Consider the following 26772-nt stretch of genomic DNA (forward strand, 5'->3'; position numbering starts at 1 on the left):
GTAGCACCTGAAACCACCAGTCCAGTGGGCAAAGTTCTCAGGTAATACTAGCTGTAGAGAGTACTACACTAGCTTGAGCTAAATTCCTAAAAAGTGGACAGGGGAAGATTTAAAACGTAGTGTGGGTAGATGATCAGAGCTAAAATAAGCTCCTGGAATCCATTTTTGGTTTTTAGAAGTTACTTTTAGCCTACTGAGGCCCTAAGACCAGAAGTAATATCCTCTAAAAGAGAAAAAAATTGGCAGGTGAATGAGTTCAGCCCTAGTACCTACCTTTCTATGCTGAGCTTTGAATATCTCCTTCACCACCCTGGCATAAGGATCACAAGTTCTAGTTTGGCCTGTAACACTAATAAAGCTTAACAAGTGGTGTGAATACTCTATTCAAAATACTTATTTTACAGAAACAGCTTTTAAAAACCTGTATTCATAGAAACAGTCAATCCATATGGACTAATGGGCCACCATTTTACCATCCTACTACATATCTGCACTTGATACATGGTAACATCCTCTTTACCATATGCCAGGATGATTCAGACAAATAAACCATTCCAGAATAAGTTCTCACACCAAAGGATAGTTTGGTCAACTCACCGATACATTAAAGGACACGATTCTGTGATTGCTATGTTCAGAACTTCAACTGCTTTTCACAACCTCCTTCTTTATAGGCAGCTGCATACATCTCCCTCACATGAGATGCATACATGTAACTGTGCCTCTGAACCGAATACTCAATGAACCTCTAGGACAGGGGTCCCAACATGGTGTCTGCCAACACATTTTCTGGTGCTACCAAGCGTTTTTTGAAAGCGGCAGGACTTCTGATTGGCCATGCAGATTTTTAAAAAGTTACTTTGGCAGCAGCTACCATCATAGTCAAAGGATTTTCAGTGCATAACTGAAGATGTATACAAGAAAATATTTTTAAATGGTATGTTCATTTTAAAGGGCATTCGGTTAAACAGTCAGTTTCTGACGGAAGTTGAAGAGTTACATGTGCAACTATGCATGACCTCACTCCCTAACATTTTATGGTTTGCTCTACCTCTCGTGGCAGCCATTTTTGTGTTGCACCTACCAACTTGTGTCAGAATTACAAAGTTGCCTGCAAGCTCAAAAGGGTGGGAGACCCCAAACAAGTACTTAAAGGGAATGACTGAACAAAGGCGTGATTGTTATTTGCTTTGAAATTTGCAAACAGAAAGTTTATTCTGTCTTTCTTACAGAAAAACTATTACCTCAATGCAGGGAGACTGGGAAAAGCTGATTTTATTTTTTTTTGCTAAAAATCAGCACCAGATCTTTCACTATATGCTCATATGGCCAGTAGGTAAAACCAAGAGGTCAGCCGTGGCTAGCAGTAAGCTTTTCATATTACTTATAAACACTCCCTCTCTCAATACATACCTAAGGTTCCCAGTTTTAGAGTATGGATCAATACATTCGTCCCTCGACAATATTCGATGAGAAAAAAGCTTCTTTTCAGGATCCAAGAACCCTTTTAAAGGGAAAACAGTCTGAAATTAGAATCTTTCAAATGTTTTTATTCTCTAAGATTCTTCACACTATATGCCATTCTCTTAGGAATCTCAAATGATCATGCCAATACTTTAAACTGAAATATGAATGGGACTCTCCTCTCTCTCTCTCTCTCTCTCTCTCTCTCTCTCTCTCTCTCTCTCTCTCTCTCTCTCTCTCTCACACACACACACACACACACACACACACAAGAAACATTATTTGTATTAAGAAACAACCATACTATTTCCAAATTACATCTATATTGGTCAACATAACTTGGAACATGATAATTAAATATGTTTGGTAGTATAACAATGCAATCGTAAGCAGAGTTACTCCAGTCTAAGAGTTACTCTTTTTAGGATCGCACTGTGATTTTGTCAGGTACAAACTACAAGTTTAACCATTACAGCTGTTCAACCAGATCTTTAAGACAGACTGATTAATATCATGCTTTGAAGTAGTGCATTGGCAAAGCTACTAGTAGTATCCCACCTTACACACTCACATGTTTCCATAGCAAATCTCAGGACTGGGCTGCTTTCCTTTTCTATTCAACATTATGCCTTGGATTGCAGATAGTCAAAGCAGTGGAAAATATGCTACAATGCTTAAGCAAAATGGGCAAATTAAGGGGGAAACTAAACAAGATTTCTTGCATTTGCAGGTTTTAAGTTATACTTGTAAGACCTGTACATATCACTATGTAATCCTGAAATAAGTTTTTTTTAAAAAGCATATGCCAATTGTTCCTTGGTCTTGAGAAAGCTACTTATGAAGTGTTACAAGCAATTCATATAGCAGGTATTCTCCTACAGGAATTATGAAAGTAATTTCTTGGTGGCTTTGTTTCATACATAAAACAGCAGGTTTATCAAAACTTTTTGGGGAAAAATGAGGTTTTCAATTGTATAATACAAGCCTGCACAACTTGTGTCCCACATGGAACATAGCCTGCCTATCATATATGGCAGTTTGATAAGCCACTTGGTTTTACTTTACCTAGGATTACAAACATAAGATTATCAGTAACGTGACAGGCCAAAATAAAATATTATTCCACAATTTATATATAATAACTTACTTTGGCTTGCCTGGTTCCTTGATATCCTCTGATTTTTGAAATCTGAGGCAATGTGTAAAATCAGCCAGACTACTGAGCTACCAGACATGCCTGGTAAGCTGCACTCAGCTCTGTCAGCACAAGATGCATGAACCAGTATTAGTACATATCCTGGAGATGATCAGTGTAAACTTGCTTTTTAAACAAACATCGCCAAATATGTCATGAAGCTGTTTCATAACAGTACCTTTGCTGTATTGAAAAGATTTAATTTTCAAACACAGAGACCAATTCAACAAGAGGGCATGGTTGTTCAGGCATGACTGCGTAACACATTCTAAAAGTCCATATAAGAGGCTTCAAGGATTCAGCCCCTGAGTTCACTGGTCACTTATTAAAACTGAAGCATGTAGGACAAAAATGTCAAATGTGTTACAGGAATAACTTAAAACCCATGAAAGCAAGAAAATTTGAGAGTTAAGGATAGAAGTTCAACCTTAACTCACCCGACTATGCTTAAGAATTTCAGCAAATTCATGTAGGATCATCCCTGTTGTGAGACCCTTGCAGTACCTAGGCATAATGAATTGAAAGAATTAGCTAGAGAGAACCATCACCATTTAAACTTAGAAAGATGAACAGGCTTATCAAAATGGAATTATTACTTTGTTTGGAAAATAAGAGTAAATATCTTAAATAAAGTTACAGTGATTAAAGACTTACATACATAGCCTGCTATCTACATAAGCAACACCAAGTTATGTGTGCCAACAGGATCAGTCGGCAGACTAAGTATAGCTAAAGATTTGGAGACACTCTTCTTCCTTCCATTGATAACAAGCCTCAAAACTGCGATTTGTTTTTTCTGCAGATTTTACTCTAATCATAACCAGAAACCTTTAGCAATAGTAACAGGCCACTGTGCGTATATATCAGCTAGATGGATCTGACAATGGCCTACTAGTTGCAAGATTTCTGGTTGTCAGTTACTGACCTACGGGCATAATCAGACATTTAGGATTAATAGAAAAAAGTTATCAAATGTGATAATTATTTTCAGTGGATGTGAGCACCCCATATTTGGAAGGCCAATCAGTGGGGAAAACAAGCCATTCTAACCAAACAAGTATTGGTTTAGAACAGACTTTGGAAAATATAATTTTATTCATTTATTGTTAAATTATATAATTTATACAATGAATTTAGGAACCAAAGTTTTCTAAGAGTTCCTCTCTTTTCTGGACAGTTTACATTTCTTACATTAGAACGAATAGGTAGATCAGCAACAGCCTTGTTAGTTACTTAATGGGCAATGAAACATATTCCTTTTTGTTCACTGAAAGAAATTAGCTATATGCACTGGCTGCAGTCAGACCTTAAAAAAACAGCTTATAAGTAATGGTTAAAGTATACTCAGGTTTACTGTAATGCTTCAGTAGAGGCTGTCCAACAAACAGTGGGGTAGTAAACTGGGATTCTAAAGTATGCATTGTTCTTGGCTTGTTAACTGTGTGGCACATGATGAAATCTCATTTTGTGTGGTAGCAACCCTCTTGGTCTTCTGCACAGAGATGGAAGCACAGACCAACACAAATCTTAACCACCACAGCTACAGTAAACTATTGATGGTTCTTTCTAATGGCACTACTTCACTCTGCCTTCTCTCCATGCTGCCCATCCATGACAACTAGGGATGTGCGCTTCCGGTTTGGGATCCGGGTTTTTAACTCAAATCAGGCCCAATTTGGGATGTTGTGGCATTCCCAAATCAGCCTCAGCATTGCTGAAGTGATTTGGGAATGCTGAAGCTAAGCTTACCGAAGCATTTCAGAATGCTTTGTTAAGCTTCAGGTAGCAGGGAAGCAGTTTTCCCCTTGCCATTCCTAAAGAATGGCAAGAGGAAAGTGCTTCTGTGGTTAGTGGGGTTTCTAGGTGGCTGGGGGTGGCATTTTGCAATCAAAATGAACCAAACCTACAGGGGACCCTCTACTAATCCTACTTTCACAACCACCCAAGTTTCAGGGTGATTGTACTTTGGGGGGCCATGTTATGGCCCCCCAAATAAGGTGCCCCTATCCACTGCTGATCTCCATTATTCTCTATGGGGAAAATGGGGGCATCCTAGGTGGCTGGGGGTGGCATTTTGCAATCAAAATGTACCAAACCTGCAGGGGACCCTCTGCTTATCCTACTTTCATGTCCACCCAAGTTTCAGGAAGCTTGGACTTCGGGGAGCCATGTTATGCCCTCTAAAGTAGGTGCCCTTATGAATTGCCGATCTCTATTATTCTCTATGGAGAAAATAGGGGAGGGATTCCTAGGTGGCTGGGGGTAGCATTTTGCAAGCAAAATGAACCAAATTTGCAGGAGACATACACCTACCTGTCCTCTCATGATGACCCATTTCAAGGATATTCGACTTCGGGGGGCAATGTTATGGTCCCTCAAATAAGGTGCCCCTATCCACCGCCGATCTCCATTATTCCCTATGGCCGATGGGGGGGGGGTGGAAGGGGTTGGAGTAAAGTGAGTCAAGAAGAGGGAAGAAGGAGGGGGATCTGGGAAGGGAGGGGTGAATCTGAGAGCAGCCAATCCTGCAGCAGCTCTCCATCCAGCTAATGGAGATTCACTGGAAGTAGAGTACCTTTTTTAAAATGCTGCAAGGATTTAAATTGGAGGATAGGGGCACATTCTTTGAGGGGTTGTAATATGCCCCCCGAAGTCCAATCTCCCTGAAACTTTGGTAGTTGTGAGAGGACAGGTAGGTGTATATCCCCTGCAAATTTGATGTACTTTGCTTGCCAAACGCCACCCCCAGCCACCTAGGAACTCCCCCCATTTTCCCCATAGGGAATAATGGAGATTGGCACTAGATGGGGCACCTTCTTTGGAGGCTGTAACATGGCCCCCCAAAGTACAATCTCCCTGAAACTTGGGTGGTTGTGAGAGTAGGGTCCCCTGCAGGTTTGGTACATTTTGCTTGCAAAATGCCTCCCCCAGACACCTAGGAACTCCCTCCGATTTTCTCCATAGGGAATAATGGAGATTGGTGGTGGATAGGGGTACTTTGGGGGGCATAACATGCCCCCCAAAAGACCAATCTCCCTGAAACTTGGGTAATCATGAAAGGAAACTTAGTAGAGGGTCCCCTGAAAATTTGGAATTATTTGGTAAGAAAATGCATCCCTAGGCCCCCAGATAGCCAGGAATGGCGTTTCCCATTGGAAACTCTGGCTGAATTTTACCTAATAATCCCAAAGAAGTTAAGCGGCTTGCCGCTTTGGGCTTTGGGTTTACCTGAATTTCCCCCCCTCTTCAGTAAACTCAAAACAGGACACCCAAATCTTTTTTTGGTGCATACCCTAATGACAACTTACCAAACAGGAAACCTCGCCTTATCGGGATAGAAAATTCAAAGGGCAGTGAAACACCAAAAGAGAAAGGCAGGTGCTGCACAAAATTTATTTTATTTCAGAATACAAACTAGGGAATCCACTGAAGTGGCCAGATGGAAACTGGGAAGACTGCTGACAATTAACAGGCATTTGAGGGCTATAAAAGATATTTGGTTTCAGTTGAAGTTCAGGAAATCTGAGAACCAGCTAGACAGAAGGGACTGAGGACCTTTAGACAAGAGCGAAGAATATGCTTGGCTTATCCAAGGTTTCTTTTCTTTTTTTAAATTAAACAAAATTTTATTAATAAAATGCATACAATTAATTACAAGATAGCACAGATTAACAAGAAACAATTGGTAACCAAAACACAACCAATAACCAAATAACAATACTATATACAATGTAACTATATACAAGGTTTCTTTCTTATGCTCTGTTTCCTTCAATTTTACAGCTGCTGGCCAAAAGCAGCCTGACAATGCAATACAGCTTGGGACAGCATTCGTGGATCTGCAGCCCACTTTGGACAAATCTGAAAAGCAAAGAAGCTTCCTCTACTACCCTCCTTGGATCCTGCCAGAGTGCTTCAGAAACAAACTTGAGCCAGCCCTGAGCTACTATCAACTTCCACTTACATTCTTGTTTGTAAATCAAAGCCCAAGACCTCCAGGTCACATAAGGAGTTACCAATCTCCAGATCAACTATGCAAAAACTAAGCAAGTAACATTTAAAAACAAAAATCTCAGCAGGAGAGTGAACCAATACGAAAGTATCACAATGAAGGCAAATGTCTGCATTAGGCAGCTGGAAAAGTTATCTGCAATCTGCTAAATTTAAAGAGGATAATTTTATCAAGATGTTATAAGCTTTCATTCTGAAGACAGTATGGTAGAAGGGAAGTTACCTTTTTGAGATTCTGAAGACAAATATTTGCCAGCCAGAGTAGGAGAACATACCAAAACTAAGTCTGAGATGGTTCAGAATAACTTGCTAACAACAATACTAGGTATACTCCACTATACACCTGTAGTTCTTTTGAGAATACAAATGGCAATCTTTCCATGAGAGGTCATCTCTGTATTCTAAATTACTGGCTCACAATCCTCCCTATGGAAGAAAGCAGACATTGAAAACTACACCTCAAAGAGCAGGCTAGAAAGCCTTGTAGGCTGATTTTACAAAGAACTATTCCAATAAAGCAATGACCGTCTGACATCCAGAAGATGTAAAGACCACTGGATCTATTCCCATACTTAAAGTAACTCTATATAACTGGCCAAAACCTATGGTGTAATTAGGATATAAATTCATAAGGAAAAAAGAACAGTCATAAAAATCACATGTACAATGCTATGTTGGGTTGTCACCTTAGGAAAAACTAGAGCATAAGCCACTTGAGAGGGACAGGTCACCTAGCTACTGGGCTCACATTCAAATGAGATCTATATTCTACAAAATAGTGAGTTGTCAACAACTGTGTAGGACATATCTTCAACTTTGAATTACATTTGAGAATACCAATATTCCTTAGGAAATTAGCAGCCAAACCGATATTAAATGGGTAACAGACTCTTAATCACCATATGAAAGCGCTTAAGAGAACCTAGTTAATCAGCAGTCAAAGATTCAATTAACAGTTGAATAATTGATTTATTCTATCACTTTTCACAGACACACAGGTCTCATAGTTTAAACCACTCATCTCATTCACAGTCATTACTATTACTTCTAAACCTATGACAATGATGTAAAGGTGAATTATATTAAAAGACAAAAGAGAACTGCAATGATTTTAAACGCGTGTTTCTTTAAATGCTTGGTGTGATCAGATGAAGGGGGGGTGAAAGAGAGGGGTGAGTGAGATGACTGGTTGATGACTGAGTGTGGGTGGCGTTGAGAAGTATGACTGGAGTGAAATCTGATTGGACAGTAGCAGTGCTCTAGAGGTGGAGTAAACGGCAGTTTTTAAATACTGAGTGGAGAGAAAAGATTCATTCTGCGCTCTGGTTTAGACAGGCAAGCTGTGTGCAGCCTGAGAGTATCTATGTATTTCTGAGAGAAATACAACCTGTGTGGAAGCCTGAGAAGATTCTCATTCTAGTTCAGTTAGGCAACTTATGAGGAAGCCTGAACTGTGTGTGCCTGTGAGAGAACATTCATTCTGTCCAAAGTAGGCAAACTGTGTGTGTGCCTGAGAAAGTCTATGTATATTTGAGTGTGAGTGAGTGAGTGAGTGAGTGAGTGAGTGAGTGAGTGAGTGATCTATCTGAAGCAGGCAAACTGCGTGTGCACCTGAGAAAGTTATATATATATGTATCTGTGTGACTGAGCCTATGTAAGGAAACTTTAAGAACCGATAACTATCTTTGAAACCATCAAGCTTAAGTAATAGTGTGAAATATAAAAGTTTATTTTGGGTTTTTTTTGTTCATACCAGGGTATATGTTATTCCTATATCCCATTCCTATCCACGTTATTAAAGGGAAAATTTAAATTAACTATTTTGGAATATAATTCCTGGTATGAAGAAAGTGATGATCACAATCCAAAACTAGGAATGATGCATGTACTGCTGCTTTTGTATGCAGATGATGCGGTGCTCCTGTCTGTCTCGGAAACAGGAATAAAAAGGATGTTATCTTTCTTTTTGGACTACTGTGAATTGAACAGTAGTCTAAAAAGAACAATATTCAACAATATTCCACTTTAAATTTTAATAAATCCAAAATCATGGCTTTTGGGAAAACCTGGAAACCGGTTAACTGGAATATAAGACACGAAGTGATTGAACAGATCAAAGGTTTTAGATACCTAGGAGTCTATTTCCACTATAGAGCTAGTTGGGAAACTCACAAAAAAGAAGTGATAAAATCTGTGAACAGCAATGCATTAGCGATTACTCGCTTTTTCTACACTAAGGGAAATCAATATATCCCAGCAGCCCTTAAAGTGTTTAAGCATAAAATCGGTGCTAAACTGCTCTATGGCATTCCAATATAGATCACAGCCTTTAATAAAGAAGTCGAACGAATACAATCTAATTTTCTAAGGACAATTTTAGGGCTGCCATCATGTGTGCCCTATGCAGCTATATGTTTGGAGACCAACCAAAGATGCCTAGAGACAAAAGCCTAGATTCTAACAATTAAATTCTGGCTGCACTTGCACTTCAGGAGCAGCCCCAATAGTCTTATTGCATACATGCTAACCAAACCCCAGTCTTCTGCATGGTTTGCTGATGGGGGGGGGGGGTGTCACTGTAATTGGGCTTTGCCTTGACGAATTAGTTTTTCTTTCCAAGAGTTCTGCATTTGCTTTGATTAAACAAAGACTTGTAGATATTGAGATGCAAGAACTTAGGAGCCTCGCCTCTGGTAGATACTCCCCTCTGAGATGGGAGATTTCCTCTAATGGGTCTTTGGCAGAGTACTTTTCTTGTTTGACTTCCCCTTACCTCCGGAGAGTATTTATGTTAGCGCGCTTTAATGTTCTTCCTTCTGCAGTACTGCATGGGAGGTTTAAGAAAATTCCTTACTCCACAAGGTATTGTGCCTGTGGCTTGCGGGATATAGAAAGTACTGAACATGTTCTCCTGTACTGCTTATTGTATTGTGCCATTTGTGCCGTTTATCTAGAACCTTTGCTTCAAAATCATGAAGGTCAATCAGATGACAGTAAGACACGTCTTTTACTATCCACACATAACCCTGATATCATTGAGTCTGTGGCTAAACTTCTTTGTTGTGCCTCAAAGAGGAGGAATGGTTCAAGTGATGGGGCAAGGGATGTTTCTTTTTGTCTCCTTGCTGACGGTGCATATATATGTCCTGTTATGCCAATAAAGGTATTCAATTCGATTCGAATTCCTGGTAGCAGCAATCTACCCAGAAGGTGTAAAAAGAGGGTTAAAGGCAAAATCTAACCCAGGACGGAAAAGGGGTTGTAACAAGAACCAACACAATTTGTCCTAAAGCCTGAATACCTGAAATTAAAGTGGTTCTCAAAGCACTGTTGACAACTGTCTAGGACAAGGGCTTATTAACTTAAACCAAATTGTAATACATTTGCCCCTCTTAATTAGCACCACAAACTTAAAACTATGATTTACTGTAACCCGATATTTCTTCGATAGTGTAAGAAACACAGTACATATGGCATTATAAATAGATTTGGCAAGGAACGCTCCATTCCTCAAGGTATGTTAAAACTATTGATTTTTTTATGCTTACTTCCAAAAATTATCTTGTTTCCGTACTGCATTCTACCACGTGCTATTTCATCGTAACACTATTTGTATACAAAGAATGATTAGGGTTGGAGACCAAGTACTATGGACACACTAAAACTTGTGGAACTGGACTTTCCCACCTCCTGATGCAATCCACTAAGCACCCCAAAATTCTGCTCTTGCTTTTGGAGGTCAGGACACCCTCACAAACAGCATGAGGGTGACGTGGGGATCCACAGTGGGAGAAAAAAATGGGCAAAATGTTCCCTTGTTCCTCCAATGAAAATACCAGTATGGTACCATAAGAGTCATCATGAGCCAGTGGGACAGCACATAGGGATCCAATCCAAGGTATTTTTCAGGTTTGCAAAGATCAGAACACACAGAAAACAGCTCCACATTTTGATTGTTCTGGTTACTTGGTGTTGATTCATTAATAAACACACCCTCACTGTCATAACTGACTTGAACACTATATACATTTTCTATTGATGGAAAGCATTTGCACCCCTCCCATTTCCCTTCCCCCCACACAACAGCAGAATTTCAGGGGGCTCAGCAGACTCCTATGGTGGTGATGGCGGGACCCCTGCGAAGCTGCTGGAAGCCCACTGGCCCACAAGAGCACAATATCGGGGGGGGGGGAATACTGCAGCAGGAGAGGGGACTGGAGAAAGTAGCTGTTTATGTAGAACATGTCAGCTTGCGCTGCATAAAATTTAAGCCTTTGTAGGTAATTTTTGTATGTTTAAAAAAAATCACCAGAAATGTACTGCAGGTCAGTTATACTTCAAGTGGAAACCTTTACACATTTTATTTAGCTTTATATTTTACAGAAATTAATCTTTTCACAGTCCAAAACTTCAATGCTGTTTTTGTTAAACCTGCAGAACTGTGTTGGAGAAAAAAACCCAAATCTTATTTGGCTGAAGAGATCACTTCAATCTTCATCATGAGTTACTATGACAACTAGCTACTTAATTTGTGAAACTGTTTGCACATTAAGTTTCAGTTCTTTCAAACTGAACTGATCTTGTAAAATTGTTACTAACAACCTACAAATGGCTCAAGTATATCCTAAAACCAATCCCCATCCACCACAATAACATCCACAGACAGAGCTAATTTATAGCTACATGGTAATAAATCAACTCCCTGTTGCTCACAAACTCTTTAAAAGATTTAAAATGTGGTTAATACATACGTTGGATATGCATATTTCTGTACAAACAAGAATTATAATTTTTATTAATATAAAGACATTTTCAAATCTTATTTTTTAAAACTGTGACTGTGCTATATCATACCACAATAGTTGATTACTACCACAGGTTTGTAAAGTAGGTTAACAATGCATAGACCTAGAAGTGCTAACAAAGCCATTCTCTTTAGCTCATGAAGGTGGAGACCTTGATGAAGATGATTTGGCCATCTGCTACTTGAAGCCCTGTAGACTTCATAGTGCTGTACCTCTAGTCCATTTCCCTACAAATGGGAAGATGTTGTTAACACTACTTTGAACTGATCAGAGTTAAAAGTTCCTGGTTAATATCCTAGTTGCCATATTCTTAACCAGTTGCAGATAATCCCATGTACAGGACTTTAGCAAGCTATGCCTATACAGGAGATACTGCAGCTGGTTGTTAGTTTTGCTTTTGAGGGGCTTCACTGTACAGGAATACAACATGGTGCATCAACTTACATTGGTAGTAGACACTTTCTATCAGATACTGTTTGGGCCTCCAATGCATGGGCCAGATCTAACAGCTCAAGTTACACACTTGATCCTTCATGGACTAGTGCAATTTAATCAAAAAACAAACTGAATACCATCTCCTCAATCAGCTGAACCAGCTATTAACAGTACCTCTTGTCTTGCCTGGGCTGAACTAGAGTTTATTATCTCTCATCTATCCCATTACCACTTCAGACTTATTTAGCATATCCACTGGATTCTAGATTATATGAAAAGCATAAATAGAGTGATGGGACATCCAAATATTGTTGACATTTCATTTCAGATCTGCAGAAACATTTCCCAGTGGTTTTGTTACTAACAACCAGATCTTGAACCTCCTATTCCCAAATAAGACAAGTAGTCTAGTGGGATACTATGGTTAATCAGTCTGAATGTCATATACAGGGTTTCTTGTGCCTGGGAAAGGAGCTTGGATATTGTCCAAATGCAAATAAGCATACATGCCTTGGGTCCTCAGGTATGACACGACAGCCACCAGAACCTTAAGGACCCTAGAAACAAAGCAAAGCTAAACAACAGAATAAGGTCCTGTTAACTTTACACATGTTAGAACAGCCAGCTTCTCCCACCCTGAATTGTTTTACGTCAACAATGTCCCCTTGTGTCTCTTAGTGAAAAAATTAAACACTCTCAAGAAGGCTTCTCCCTCTGGAATGCCGTCATTCAAGTTGCTCGGAAAGGAAGGAAAAATTCTTAGGGCACTGATGAACCTGACCTTACTCCCTCTGTCATTATCCCTAGAATTCATGATACTAATATCTCCTATCAAATGTTGGCAAATCCATGTAATAGTCTCCCTCCACCCTCATGGGGAGAACTGCAGTGGAGAGGTCTAAAGTAAAACTGAGGCAGGCAGACTTTTTACAAGATCTGTTTTTAGATTTGAGTTTGTTTTGAAATCTTGAATTAGAATCTTGGTAGTGAGTGAGTGCAAGCCAGGCTACTGGGGCTGGCTCTCCAAAGGAGGATAAGCTGCTTTGAATTCATTCTGTTGCTTTATTTTCATTCATGACTCGTGTGTTTGTGCGTGCGTGCATGCGAGAGAGAGTGTGAAGGAGGGAAAGCTGCTTTTGAGGGGCAGAAAGGGCCAGAGGAGGCAGAGAAAGCCCTTCCTGTCCCTCCAATGGCCACCACGGTGCCAGTGCACCACAGCCATTTGAGGGGCAGGAAGGGCCGGAGGAGAAGGCTCCAGCCTTCCCCACCACCCCGCAGGCTCGGGCGGTGGCAGAGGAGCCGGCTGGCTCCAGGCCGCACAGCCTTGTGCTGCTGCCGCCATGGCGGCAGCGGCAGCCTGCCGCCCAGCTGATAACCCTTCCGCCGCTAGGTAAGTGGGTGGGGGTTGGAGGGATCTCCCCAGGATTGGGTGGGGGGTGGAGGGGTTGCCCCAGGGAGGGTGGTGGGTGGTGGTGGGGAGTTCCCCCCCCTCGCTTCAGTATGCTCCAAATCTTCACGGAGCATACTGAAGCGATCTCCGGGGGTATTCTGAAGGGGGATACCGAATCTCCCTGCCCGTGCACAGCCCTAGTTCTGACTTCTCTTTTATATACAGAAAGTCCATGAAAGTTTCCACATCTTCACAAAATTTGCTGTCGTTTTGTCCCTCAGCAGTTCCATTAATTTTGCCATTTCCACAATCTCCAACATCTTTATTAGCCAATCATCTACTGTTGGGAATTTATTCGATTTCCAATATTGTGCATAAATTATTCTTGCAGCCGTTGTCATATATCTAATCAAAATTCCAAACTCATTTTCTATTGAAATATCCACTAAACTCAATAGACACATCTCTGGCTTTAGTTGTAGGTTGCTCTTTATATTTTTTGCATTGTTAGATGTATTTATTTCCAATACTTTTTAGCAACTGGGCAGGACCACCACATATAGTAGAACGAACCCTCATTTTTTTGACACTTCCAACATTTGTTTGACACCCCCTTAAACATCTTAGCTAATTTTTGTGGGGTCATGTACCACCTATATATCATTTTATAGAAGTTTTCTTTCAAGTTATAACATAATGTAAATTTTAGACCATAATTCCACATTTTCTCCCATTGCTCCATATGGATATTATATCCAAAATTTTTAGCCCATTTAACCATACGGTCCTTCACTTGTTCTTCTAGTTTAAGTTTTAGCATAAATTTATACATTCTAGATATTAAGTAATCTTTTTTACATAAGTCTTTTTCAAATGTACTAGTAGTTTCCTCCATACCATACATTTTAAGGTCATTTTTAAACCTTTCTCATAGTTGCATATACGCAAACCACTGACAGTCAAAGCCTTTCTCTTTCCTCTCTAAAATGCATTTTTGTCTCTCCTTGTGAAAAATTACATAGATCGAAGTATGTTAACCACTTATCTTTACATACTATTTCTCTTCTAAATAATGCCTTGTGTGGTGAAAGCCATAATGGTGTTTTATTGTTATTCTTGCCTTGAATTTATTCCAAATTCGTATCAGGGCTTGACGTATGATATGGTTCTTAAAAATCTACATTTACTTTGACCTTATCGTACCACAGGTATCCATGCCACCCATATCTTAGGTCATGTCCTTCTAATTCCAGGAGTCTCCTATTCTTTAACTTTATCCAGTCCTTTAACCAAACTAAACAGGCAGCTGCATAATATAGTTTTAGATCCGGCAGCCCCAATTCACCTCTTTCCTTTGCATCTTGTAAAAGCTTTGGTTTAATACTTGGTTTTTTCCTTTGCCATATAAACTTCATTATATCTCTTTGCCAACTCTGTTTATCGGATCTTAAAATTGGGATTGTTTGAAACAAAAACAACAGTCTTGACAGAACATTAATTTTAATAACAGAAATTCTTCCTAACAATGATAGTTGTAATTTCTCCCATCTTTCTAGGTCTTTTTTAATTTCATTCCATACCCTGACATAGTTGTTTTGGAACATCGTATTTTTATTTGTCAGTATTACCCCTAAGTATTTAACCATTTTTTCAATTATAAATCCTATTTTTTCCATCAGCTGGCTTTTCTCATTTTCCTGCATATTCATTGTTAGCATCTTTGTTTTTCCTTTATTAATTTTAAAACCTGCTACTTCATCAAATTCCTTTAGTTTATACATTAATACCTGTATTCCCTCTAGGGGATTTTTTAGGGTGAAGACCAGGTCGTCTGCAAATGCATATTGTCTTTTATTTGTCTTTTCGGTAAAAATCTCTTTAATAAATTATTGTAAGACCAACTTCAGTCTTCTGGCCAATATTGTGGCAAATAACTTGTAATAATTATTTAGAAGTGATATGGGCCTATAGTTTTTCACTTCACTAGGGTCTAAACCTTCTTTTGGGATCAAAGTGATATTTAGCTTCTCTCCACGTCTCTGGGATCTTCCCCTCCTTTATAACTGCATTAATTGTCGGTTGGATAGGTAACAATATCTCATCTTGAAATAACTTATAGTAAATTGCTGTCAGTCCATCTGGACCAGGTGTTTTCCCTCTTTTTAAATTTTTAATTGCATCTACCACTTCGTTTATGGTAAGCGGATTCTTCATCATAGCTCTTTGTTCTTCCGATATCCGTGGCAAATTTTGGTTCTTCAGATAATTTTCTAGTTTCCTTTGGGATACCTCTTTGTTTCTTAAATAACGAAGAGAAATATTGAAATACAACTTTTTGTATGTCTTTATTTTCAGTGACTATTCTAACTTTTTCTTGTAGTTTTACAATTAATGTTCTTTCTTTTTCTTTTCTTAGCCTGTACACTAGCCATCTTCCCGGTTTATTAGCTTGTTCGAAATGTCTCTATTTTACGAATTTCAAATTTTTCTCCATCTGATTTACCGTTAATATTGACAACTGCTGTTGTAACATTTTCATTTGACTTAGCAATGTTTTATTACCTGGTGTTTTTGTAAGTTCCTCCTCTTTCGTTTTAATTTCTTTTTCTAACTGGGTTCTTTTTCTTGTCTTACTTTCTTATGCCAGGCATTCAATTGTATAAATTGACCCCACATGTATGCCTTACTACCACCCCAGATTACACTTAAGTCTGTGCCCTTATTTAAATTCAATTCAAAGTATTCTTTTAATTTTATTTTACATTCTGATATCACACTTTCCTTCTGCAAAAGAGCTTTGTTAAGCCTCCATCTATACCTACCCATTTTCCTCTTTAAAACTATCATAATTGGATTGTGATCAGAAAACGACTTTGGTAGAATCTCAAACTTCCCTACTTTTGCAAGCAAATTACCTGAGATCCAAAACATATCTAACTTTGAAAATGATGTATGTCTTTCTGAAGAGTACATGAGTTCTCTTACATTGCCATTTTTCATTCTCTGCACATCAATCACCCCCAGATATTGAAATAACTCAAAACATATCTTTGGCAACTTCCCTTGTGAATCTTTCACACTTTTTTCTGTTTTCCTATCCATTTGTGATGGTGTCATTCCGTTCCAATCACCCATCAGCCACCAATTGGTGTATTGTAAATCTAATAATTTTTCCATCAAATAACCATAAAATTTCACTTTTTCCTCAACTGGTGCATATACCCCTAACAACAATTTTTTTTCACCATCTAGAGTGATTTCCACCCCCACAAACCTCCCCAGATTGTTTATTATTCTTACTTCTGGTTTCAATTGTTGATTTATATACAATACGACACCATTTTTCTTTTTATTACTAGCTGCTATAAATTCTTGACCAAGGTTCTTTTGAATTTATAATCCTTTTTTGTAATGTGTGTTTCTTGTAGAAAAAAACAATGTCCAATTTTTGTTTTTTCAAATAAAAGATCTTCTTTTCTGTGGGATATTAAGCCCATTTATATTTCATGATAAGCACTTACAACTCACACTGAGCTAAATATTAGAAATGTCCAAACTTAAATTGTCTTTGCCCCCTTCATTGTCTTCCTTCTGTATTTCTCCCCTTGGATTGAGGACTTTCTATTCTGGCATAAATTTCTCCAAAAATTCTCTTGCTTTCTGCACTGTGTTTATTCTGTGTCTCTTCTGCTGGAATCTAAAGCTCACTCCTTCTAGGTTCTCCCACCTGAAGGTAATTTTCTTCCGTCTCAGTATCTGTGTAAGAAATGCATAATCTTTTCTTTTTCTTAATATGCCCAATGGGATCTCCTTCATAACAACGATCTCTTTGTCTTCTATTTTAAACCTTTCTTTGGAGTGCTTTAGCAACACAACATCCCTAGTAGCTTTCTTCACAAATTTAATCAGGATATCTCTTGGTACTTTGTCAACTGATGCACATCTAGAATTTATCCTACAGACAGAATCAATTTCTGTGTCCAGTATATCTCTCTCTGAATCCAGGAAGTTAGATAATTCTGCAACCATCTTATCCCTAATTTCTTCACTCCTATCTTCTAAAACTCCTCTAAATCTCAGCTGGGTTTTAGGTTTTTTTAAGAGCTTGGGAAACATTTTCTTTTAAAAATACACATTTAAAACACTTTTAATGCAACTTTAATCTTTGTTTTACTTTAATCCATTATTTTATTCAGAACGGTTAACATTAAAGAGACAAATAAAAAGTAAATGATTTTAGAATCTAACAGAAAACTGTCTCTATGGCTATCAAATTAAGGAGTCACGCTGACTCATTTCTATATATAATACTGCCATCCAGTGTGCAAAGTGTAGGCATACTACTAAAGCAGTTACAGCATGTTACTATTGTGTGGCTAAAATCAACTCTCCTATAGCAATGATTCTTAATGGGGAGCCTCAAGCACCTCCAGGAGAAGATCTACAAATCTAGGGGTGCAGTTGGGATTGTAGGGTACCACTTCTCTCTACTGGCTTCTGACAGTAAGAGAAGAATATCTCAGACCTTCTCCATAGACTCTTACAAAATATGTGCAGGGGACCTCACTGGGGCAGGGCCCTCATTCTCCCCTCCTCTGAGTGCCACACATTATCTCAATTTTTCCTTTTTCATTCCTCCTGGAGGCCCCCTACAGCTGCTCTCATTTCCTTGCTTCTTTCTCTTTGTTCCATCTACCCTGTCCCTGTACTCAGCCTCCCTCCCTTCCATTTTTACTTGCCCTGGCAGCACCTTCTCTCCCACCTTTTTCTGCTCCTCCCATGCATACTCACTGCCCATTACTCCTTCTCTACCTTTTCACTGGTTATTTCTTTACCTCCCATCTTTTATTTTGATTAGTCTGAGTCCCACCCCATGTTGTCTGAAACTACTTGAGGCAATATTGCTTGAAATTACCTATTGACCCCCCCCCCCATCACGAAGATCTCAGTCAGTATTCTGTTAAAATTGCAGGCATAGCACTCAATGGCCTGCGGCCAGGTCTAGAAAAGTTCCTTCTGTCTGTTTTCAGCCCTACTCCATGGGTTTTCTGATCTACCTTCCCTTATTATAAAATATACACTCTAATACACGCATGGCTAAAAAAAATACTTTTCATCAGATCAACTAGGACTATCTGCTGTAGGGCTAGTAGTAGTTTTTTAGTAAATGCAATTCTCACAAGAGGATGAAAGGGAATGAGAATAGCTGACTACTAGATGTTCCCACATTTTTCCAGTTACAAAAACTCAGAATGGAGTGCAATCAACTATTCAAAATCAAGAGCGATCAGAAAATACTGGCATGTATTGGAATAAGAATGCTTTCAAAATGAAAACATTGAATCCCAACTCTGTAAGACAGACATAAACATACATAATTGTGGACACAGAGCATCAGCAAGGTTATTGGTATTTTCTCCTTCAGAAATTATATTTACGCCACTAATTCCTGTCCTTAGGGCAATGCAGACCTTAGTCAACAGATACCGAGACTACATCTTTCATAAAGGGATGGATACCTAGTTATGTCTTACCAATGCCTACATCTTTTAATACAGCAGTACTGTTGAACATTAGTATATATCAATGTTGACCATTACTCTGTAATTATTTCTTGATCTTTGTGCAAACAGAACTGAAAAGTAATTTGGAAATAGCCTGAGTAATGTAATAAATAAATATAGGTAAGATATAGAAGAGTTCCATATTGTGTAACTCACCTGCAATAGTATGTGCATAAAGTCTGCTACCAAAGGTGAAAACATGTAATTCATACAGCTTGGCAATCTTCTCTAGGAACTCCTTGCAATGAGGACGCAACCGTGTATGCAACATAGGTTCTCCTCTCCCTAACTGAAAGTGAAATATTCCCTAAGACAGAAGAAAAAGTTTCCATAAGTCTTACAGAATTCTCACCCAATTAAAAACACACAGACTCATTCTTACCTCAGCTTACATATGTGTTCCAACACAATACATTTTAATTTACAACCACATACTGATATTGTTAAGTGTATAAAACAGGTAACCACTAACAATTTGCATACAGATTTACAAATACAAACCATATATTTCATAGGAGGGGTTGTGTGGCCCTGACATTTGGTTTTTTATTTTAAACATAGTATTACAACATGACTCAAAATAAGCCACTGTTTATCAGAAATTTCACTTGTTTGACAATTAACAAAATAAATTTAGTGAAGAATACTTAAAATATATTTAAATAAGATACATTTCTTCAACGTATTTTATATACCCTCCTTTCTCCCAGGAAACCCAGGACCCAAAGATATCCAGGTAATATTCATGGGCTGTAACAGGAAAGATTCACATAACCACATATAAAACAGACTGCAGCTGTGATCCAAAGACGTCCACATGTTAAGGACACCCAGTTATGCTTTCTCACCATATCAAATGCTGTTATGGAGGGAATCCAGAAAAAGGTTCCTGGAGAGCTCTGGTGCCTGTGCAGATGCTCTACCACAAGAGCCAGAACCTTTGTTATCCTGAAAGACTGTGGCAGACAACAGCACAAAATCCAGTGAGGCTGAGGGGCAAACTAGAAGTCCGTGAATAACTCTCCCAATTGCTTTTTAAAGGTAAACGGCTATTGAGAGGGAAGAACTGCATTAGAGCTGTGGGGCAGTAAGGGGCAGGTTAAGCTTCCCTGCATCCTTTCCCTCAACCATAAGGGCATGCGCACACCCCAAAATGCTACCCTAACCCTTCATGTACAGGCTACCTCCGTATATTACAGAGCAGAGCAAACTGCAGCTAAGGTAAGCAAATGAAATTGGAAAACAGTGCAGGAGAAAAGCTTTAATGCCCCCTCTCAGCTCTTAAAATCTATAAGGGGGCACTCAGTCTCTACTCTGCATGTGCATAGGTTTCCCTGCCAAAAACCCAGGTTGTAAGACAAAGTGCCCCCTTTTCCCTCAGTTCTCCTGAGCCGCTGGAGTCAAGAGATAAAATGTAAAGACACAGTGGGCCAAGAGGAAAGGAATGTGTGCCTGCACAGAAAAAATTCAACAAACAGTTACAGGTAAGTGCAACCCTGTTTTCGTCATCGTTCTTCTGCACAGTCTCACACTGGGAGTATTAGAGAGCTACTCAGCAATCGAGAGGTGTGTGAGTGTATCAGTCAGAGAATGCAGCACCACTGTTCCAACTGCTGACTCTTTTCTCAAATTGATATCAACACCATAATGTTTCATGAAGGTATCAATTGAAGACCATGTGGCAGCTTAACAGATGCCCTGCAGAGGTACACCTTGGAGGAATGCAATCGATGAAGCCTGCATCCTGGTGGGGTGTGCTTTAATTGTCACTGGGCAGGAAACATTAGCTGTTTTGTAGCTATTTTGCAGCGAGGCCCTTGCAGTGGCCAAAATAACAGACAAAAAGAGCTTTCGATTTGCTGAAACCTTTTGTTCTGTGTAAATTGTACAGTAAAGTTCTCTTAATATCCAATTTGTGCAGAGTACGTTCTGAATCAGATAATGGATTTGGAAAAAAGACAGCCATCGTAACCCTTTTTGTAAATGAAACACAGATGTCAGCTTCGGAAGGAATTCTAGGCTGGTATGTAAAACAACCTTCTCAGGGAAGAACTGAGTGAACCAGGCTCGACATGTAGAGCTGTAAGTTCCCCCACTCGCCTTGCTGAGGTGACAGCTACTAGGAGGGCTTTATTTTCCAGGATAATAAAGACAGGGACAAGAAGCCATGAGTCTGAATGGGAACAGCATGAGTCGTGAAAGAACCAAAGTTAAACTCCACTGGGGAACCAGGAGCATCCGTGGGAGAAAGATATTGTGTATGCCTTTCAGAAACTGTTTAGAGATGTGGTGTGAAAAGACAGTCTTGCCATCTATCCAATTGTGAAAGGCTGATACTGCTGCTAAGTGAACCTTAAGGGAGGAGGAAGATAAGCCCCTCCTTTTGCAGTGACAACGAATAGTCCAGAATTAAGGCTAACAGGAATGGAGAAACCTGTTTGGGTTCTAACCATTCTAACATTGCTTGGCTGACTTATCATCAAATAGTATCAAGATTTAAGGATCAAACTCTCAAAGAAGGCAGCAGGCTGAGAGCAAAATCACAATACGAACTATTAATATCTGGAGACTTGTTGCATCTTTGGAGGAAGATTTATAAAATACTACTGCAATACCATACAGAAATGGAGCAAGTCAAAACTTGTATGATAAAATGGATGCAAAATTTTGCGGAAACTATTCCGATAGACTTGCAGGAAAACTTATGGACTAAGGAAATAAAATTTACAGGCTGCCAGTTACTGAGAGAAAACTGGAATAAAATGTTCTTTAGATGGTACATTACTCCCAAAATATAGCAAGGATTAGTTAAGTGTTACAGTGGACATTGTTGGAAATGTCAGAATATGGATGCAACATTTTACCCTATGTAGTGGACTTATAAGGAATCATGAAAATACTGGATAAAAACACATGAAGAGATGCAAAAGATCCTCTTTACTTACTTTAATGATACTGCTCATACAACCTATTCGGCTCTGAGTTAAAATAGGAAAAAAGTCTAGAATTAGAGTTAAAATAGGAAAAAGTCTTTTAATATATAATTTGTATAATATTAAAAATTTAATAAGTTCTTTTCCTTAACCGATTGGGAGAGGAACTTGGCTACTGCTAAAGTGGTATTAAAATCCACCCCTGCTAAAAGGAGCCTCAAATTGTCCTCTATACTTCCTGAGTCTTGGATATAGGGCTTAATCCATCTGTCTCTTGCCACGTTTAGAATATTACATTCAAACAGACAGTGTTGAAGAGCGTCTATCTGGCCAGAGCCACATTGGCAGAGTCGCTCAGAATAGGGAACCTTATTTAAGCGTCCCAGCAACTCTCCTGATGGAATGAATGGCATTCAATCTGGTTAACATAAATAATCGTCGCTAATGTGGAACTGTCAAGAAATTAAAATAAGCTGGAAGGGATTGTGGCAATGTTAAACCCAAATATATCGGTGAGCATACTCTATGTGCTCTTATCATAGTGATCCTCAAACTCAGATTTGAATTAAATCCGAAAAGTATGCTCTTAAATATTTTACCAACGAACATAAAAAACGAACAAGGAGATCTCTTCTGTTATATGGTAACAGCAGCAAGAGTACTATTTGCAGGAAAATGGAAAAATGATGCTTGTTCTGTTCTCCCAGAGTGGAGAGACAAGATTCACGAATAAGCTTCAATGGTCAAATGGACTACCTACTTACAAAATAGACCATGAAAAAAATGGAAGGATTTCTTTGATTACTTAGGCTAAACTAATTGATATAGAAGCTTAGAGGGAGAGAGGGAAGGAGAGAGAAGGAGAAATGTGAAGTATTTAGGCTTATGGAAAACAAATATGTATTGTTTGCTTTACTCCTGAAACTATTATAACTGTACTGTTTATATGCTTATTGGTTGTATAAGATTGTATAACTTTTAATTTAATGTCTAATTTAGAATCTGCATAACTTTTATACTATGCACTTACTTTATTTTCTTTTCTTTAAATAAAATTCTTTTTAAAAAAACTGTGTCCCAATTCAACCTTGGAGATCCATTATTCCAAATTTGCAAATTAACTCAATGTCAGCAATTTCAGATTAATAATTTTTCTTTGAAGTTTCTCTGCTTCAGAACTGCTACTCTTTAATCAGCAATGGAATGTTCTGACTAAGTGTGTGCGACTTGCCCAAGGTCACCTGGTGACCTTCCATGGCAGAGTAGGGAATCGATTCGGTTTCGTTTTCTCCGCCATGTCGGACGCTCCTCTTCGCTGGCTCGAGAGGAAGCGGCCGAGCACCCTGTCCGGGCGGCTGATCTGCGAAGATTAGCCCCCAAAACTCCCAGTGAGGGAGGCTGGGTCTGGGACGCTGCGGGAAGAGCCCCCTGGAATCAATGCGGGGGGTTAATTGCCCGTTTGTCCCTACGGAGGCCGGCGGACGTGCGCGGCGCCTCGAGTGCTGCCGGGCCATGAGAAACGGCAAAGAGCAGAATTAGGCGAGAGCCTACAAGTAAGCGAATTCCTTCTGTTATTACAAGCGTACGTGAAGGAGAGGTGAGATCTGAAGCCAAGAGGGCTCACTCTTCCCCTTTGCTGAGTCTCAAAATTTGGTTGGCGCGCCCCCCCCCCCAAAATGGCAACAAAGAAACAAAGTCCTGCCCTTGGCAAGTCAGTTTCGGCTGCCTTAAAGGGAGAATCGTTGGAGGAAATTGTACGGAGGGCGGTTGGTGAAGCTATAAAACCCTTTGTTGACAAGCTGAATGAAACAGATCAAAGGGTCGGCTTAATTGAGAGCGAAGTGAAAACCATCAAGGAAGCAGCGGGGGGGGCAGAGAAGTCTGCTCGGGAAAGTGCGTCACTCGTGAAGGCTACGAATAAAGAGCTTAAACTGGTGGAGAATCAGTTGATCGGGCTACAAGTGGAACGAACACAGACAATTTTGCGCCTCCAGAATGTGAAAGAGGAGGAAAACGAGGACTTACGGGGTCTTGTCTCGGAACTATTGGCGACACCCGCGAGGGCAACTAAAGAAGAAGTTAAAAGCGCCATTTTGGAAGCCCGTCGGGCTACTTCAAAGTATGCAATGAAGCGTCAGTTGCCGCGCGAGATCATCATCGATTTTTCATCTAAGAGGATCCGGGACACTATCCTATACAATTCATACAATGCGGATTTGGACTTCTTGGGCAACAAAATTAAGATATTGAAAGACGTCCCATTTCTAGTCCGGAAAAGACGTTTTAAGTATAAAAAGTTCGCAGCTCTTCTGAGAGAACGTGGAATAAAGTACAAATGGTTATTTCCGGAAGGAATCTGGTTCACCCATAAAGATCAAGCCTTTAAGATATTATCAGAAGATCAACTAAGGGATTTTGAGGACAGGAACCCAGAATTCCAGTGCACCAAGCAAGACGAAAAGGAGAAGTCTGAGGGGGAGGGGGAGGAAACGAGCAATGCGGCTGCAGTTGCGCAGAGAGAACTCCGTCCGGGACCCAGGAGGGGAAGAAAAATTTAACTTGAAATTAAATTGTAATTTGCATTTAGTAAGGTCAACCACTCCATCAATATAATATAAAGCTTTAACTTTTGAATAATGGCAGTATGAAGGGAAAACAGAAATGTAGTGTTTAGTGTTTAGTGTTTGTAGGGTACCTTCCCCTTTTTTCCACCCCTCCCTCCCTCTCTCTTTTTTCTTTCCTCTTTCCTATCCCTTGTGTTATTGTAGTCTTTTGTAGTTACTGTTTTGTAGGGTATGTATGTATGTAGTAGTTGTATGTTAGATATTGAAAAAATAATAATAAAAAAAAAAAAAACATGGCAGAGTAGGGAATCAAACCTAGGTCAACCAGATACTAGTCTATCACTCTAGCCACTACATCACACGGGCACTCTCTCTCTCTCTCTCTTAATCTTGGTTATTTGATGTTATGTAGTTTTATAATTTATTTTACTGGTGTTTTAATAGTTTGTAATGGAACTTGAGTCAAAAATAATAAAATCATACAAGGGTAAGGCATATTTGCTATTTTAAATAGTACTAAGCTCATTAAAATCTGATCCAATAATAATTTTTGAAAACCCAAAAATGTTGCTTTACTTTGTTAGACATCTGTTGGCAGTGCTGTTCTGTGGTATGAATTAATGTCTGGTCCAAGTCTACCATTAGCACTAGTTTTCGGTTTCGGCGCAGACGCTCCTGGTCTTCTCTTCCTAACTGTTCTGCTTGCTACAAATAAAGAGATTGACATGTTAATAAACGTGCTTGGAGAACACCCAAAATAAAAATTTAGTATGGAAAATGAACAAACCAGAAACATGGACACTAACTTAAGGTAAAAAAGTATACATTGAAGGGCAGAGGTTACTAGAATTAAGCTTTAAATAGCTTCTTCCAGAGATACTGAGGAACCCCTGAGACACTCTAGAGACAATGGGAACTATATTTTAGGACTCTCATACTTAAAACTCCTAAAGTCAAATAATTTTATGTATACCATAGCTACAACATTAGCATGAATATTCTGTGTAATTTCAGAATGTGCTTTACTTCTGTCTCTTCTATGTGGCAGATACCACATGCAAATGGACAGTAAAAGGTCTTTTTACATGACTACATCTTCAGAACATGCAATCTTCAGAAGAGAAAGGGTAAAACACTTGTCATAGCCCCTGTTTTTCCACCTACACCAATATACTGGCTAGTCATCCTAGCTGTAACATTTTAGTTATACAGAAGGAATGATTTTGCAATTTGAGTCTCCCCCCCCCCTCGTTTTAACTCAAATGGCAGGCCGTTTTCAACAGGAATAATACAATACTTCTGTCTTCTGTTACCATCATTACAGCAAATAAAGTGGCTTAAGATGCTGGATCCTTGTTCTACTTGCTTTGCTGTAATTCAGTTTAACAATGTATCTACTGTTCTATTTAGCCTATCGATAATAACATAAAAGAAAAGCCACTTGAACCGGACAGCACTGTCACAGAATTCTTTTTGAGCCAACATCAGTTTGAAAGAAACTGAACAGTTTTAACTACAAAAGATATGTTAACAAACCTCATCAAAAACATATGCACACTGAGAATCTATGCAGTTAAAATAGTGGGCTACTTGAAACTTGGTTAAAGCATGTGTGTGCATAGTGAAGTGATTTCTTTAATGAAATCTGCTGAATATTCAAAAATCGGAAAAAAGAGTGGGAGAGTACTTGCCTCAGAGCTAACCATCAGTTCTGGGACACTATGAACCATTGATACAGTTGCTGTGGATACTGGCATATTCTGTTTACCATTCTTGCTTCGTAATCTAAAAACAGAGGAAATATAAGAAAAAAATGTTAGACACATTTCAGTAGTAACAGTCCCAGTAAGCTAACAGGGAAAACTAATGTATAGTGGCATGAAGTTTCACATGGAATAACTGTATTATAACAAAAGGTAAGTGTACATATTTAGTTCCTTAGGTACAGGCATAAAAATATTCAAAACTGAGAACTGAATGACTGCACAGATTGCACTCTTAAAACTAATGTACATTTCACTATTTGCCAAAAAATGTTCAAAATTAAACTTGAAAATTCATGTACAGCATCATCAGTTGTGAATGACAACTGTTTGAATGTCTTGAATCTCCACAATAAATGCAGGAAGCTGCAAACAAGGTTTGTTTCTGCATTTACTCTTATAAAATCCTGCCTTTTAAATTAGCGCACATCAGTGCTATATACGATATCATGCTTGTACTTTGCCAAATGTGGATACTTTTCATATCACGCATAAAAAAACAAGCACTACATCAACCAGGTGGGTTCATATTTTATATTTTTGTTTCTCACCCCAGTAACTTGGTATGGCCAATATATGTGAATTTACATTTGCCAGATTTTTTGCCTTCTTCAAGCATTTCATGACATGTCAAAATGTCCGCTGTCT

General features: G+C 39.0%; 1 protein-coding gene across 1 annotated transcript in view; it reads right to left on the reverse strand.

The window, feature by feature from the left end:
- CTDP1 (CTD phosphatase subunit 1) overlaps positions 1 to 26772 on the reverse strand; it is a 102150-nt gene that overhangs the window by 60520 nt on the left and 14858 nt on the right. Inside the window, exons 3-6 of the mRNA XM_054985603.1 lie at positions 26053 to 26146; positions 24938 to 25066; positions 19021 to 19171; positions 1414 to 1504 (exon numbers count right to left, since the gene is read on the reverse strand). Of these exons, the coding sequence (XP_054841578.1) occupies positions 1414 to 1504; positions 19021 to 19171; positions 24938 to 25066; positions 26053 to 26146 (465 nt within the window). The remainder of the gene's footprint in view (positions 1 to 1413; positions 1505 to 19020; positions 19172 to 24937; positions 25067 to 26052; positions 26147 to 26772) is intronic.

Source organism: Eublepharis macularius, chromosome 7 (genome assembly GCF_028583425.1).
Source record: "Eublepharis macularius isolate TG4126 chromosome 7, MPM_Emac_v1.0, whole genome shotgun sequence".
Lineage (NCBI taxonomy): Eukaryota > Metazoa > Chordata > Lepidosauria > Squamata > Eublepharidae > Eublepharis > Eublepharis macularius.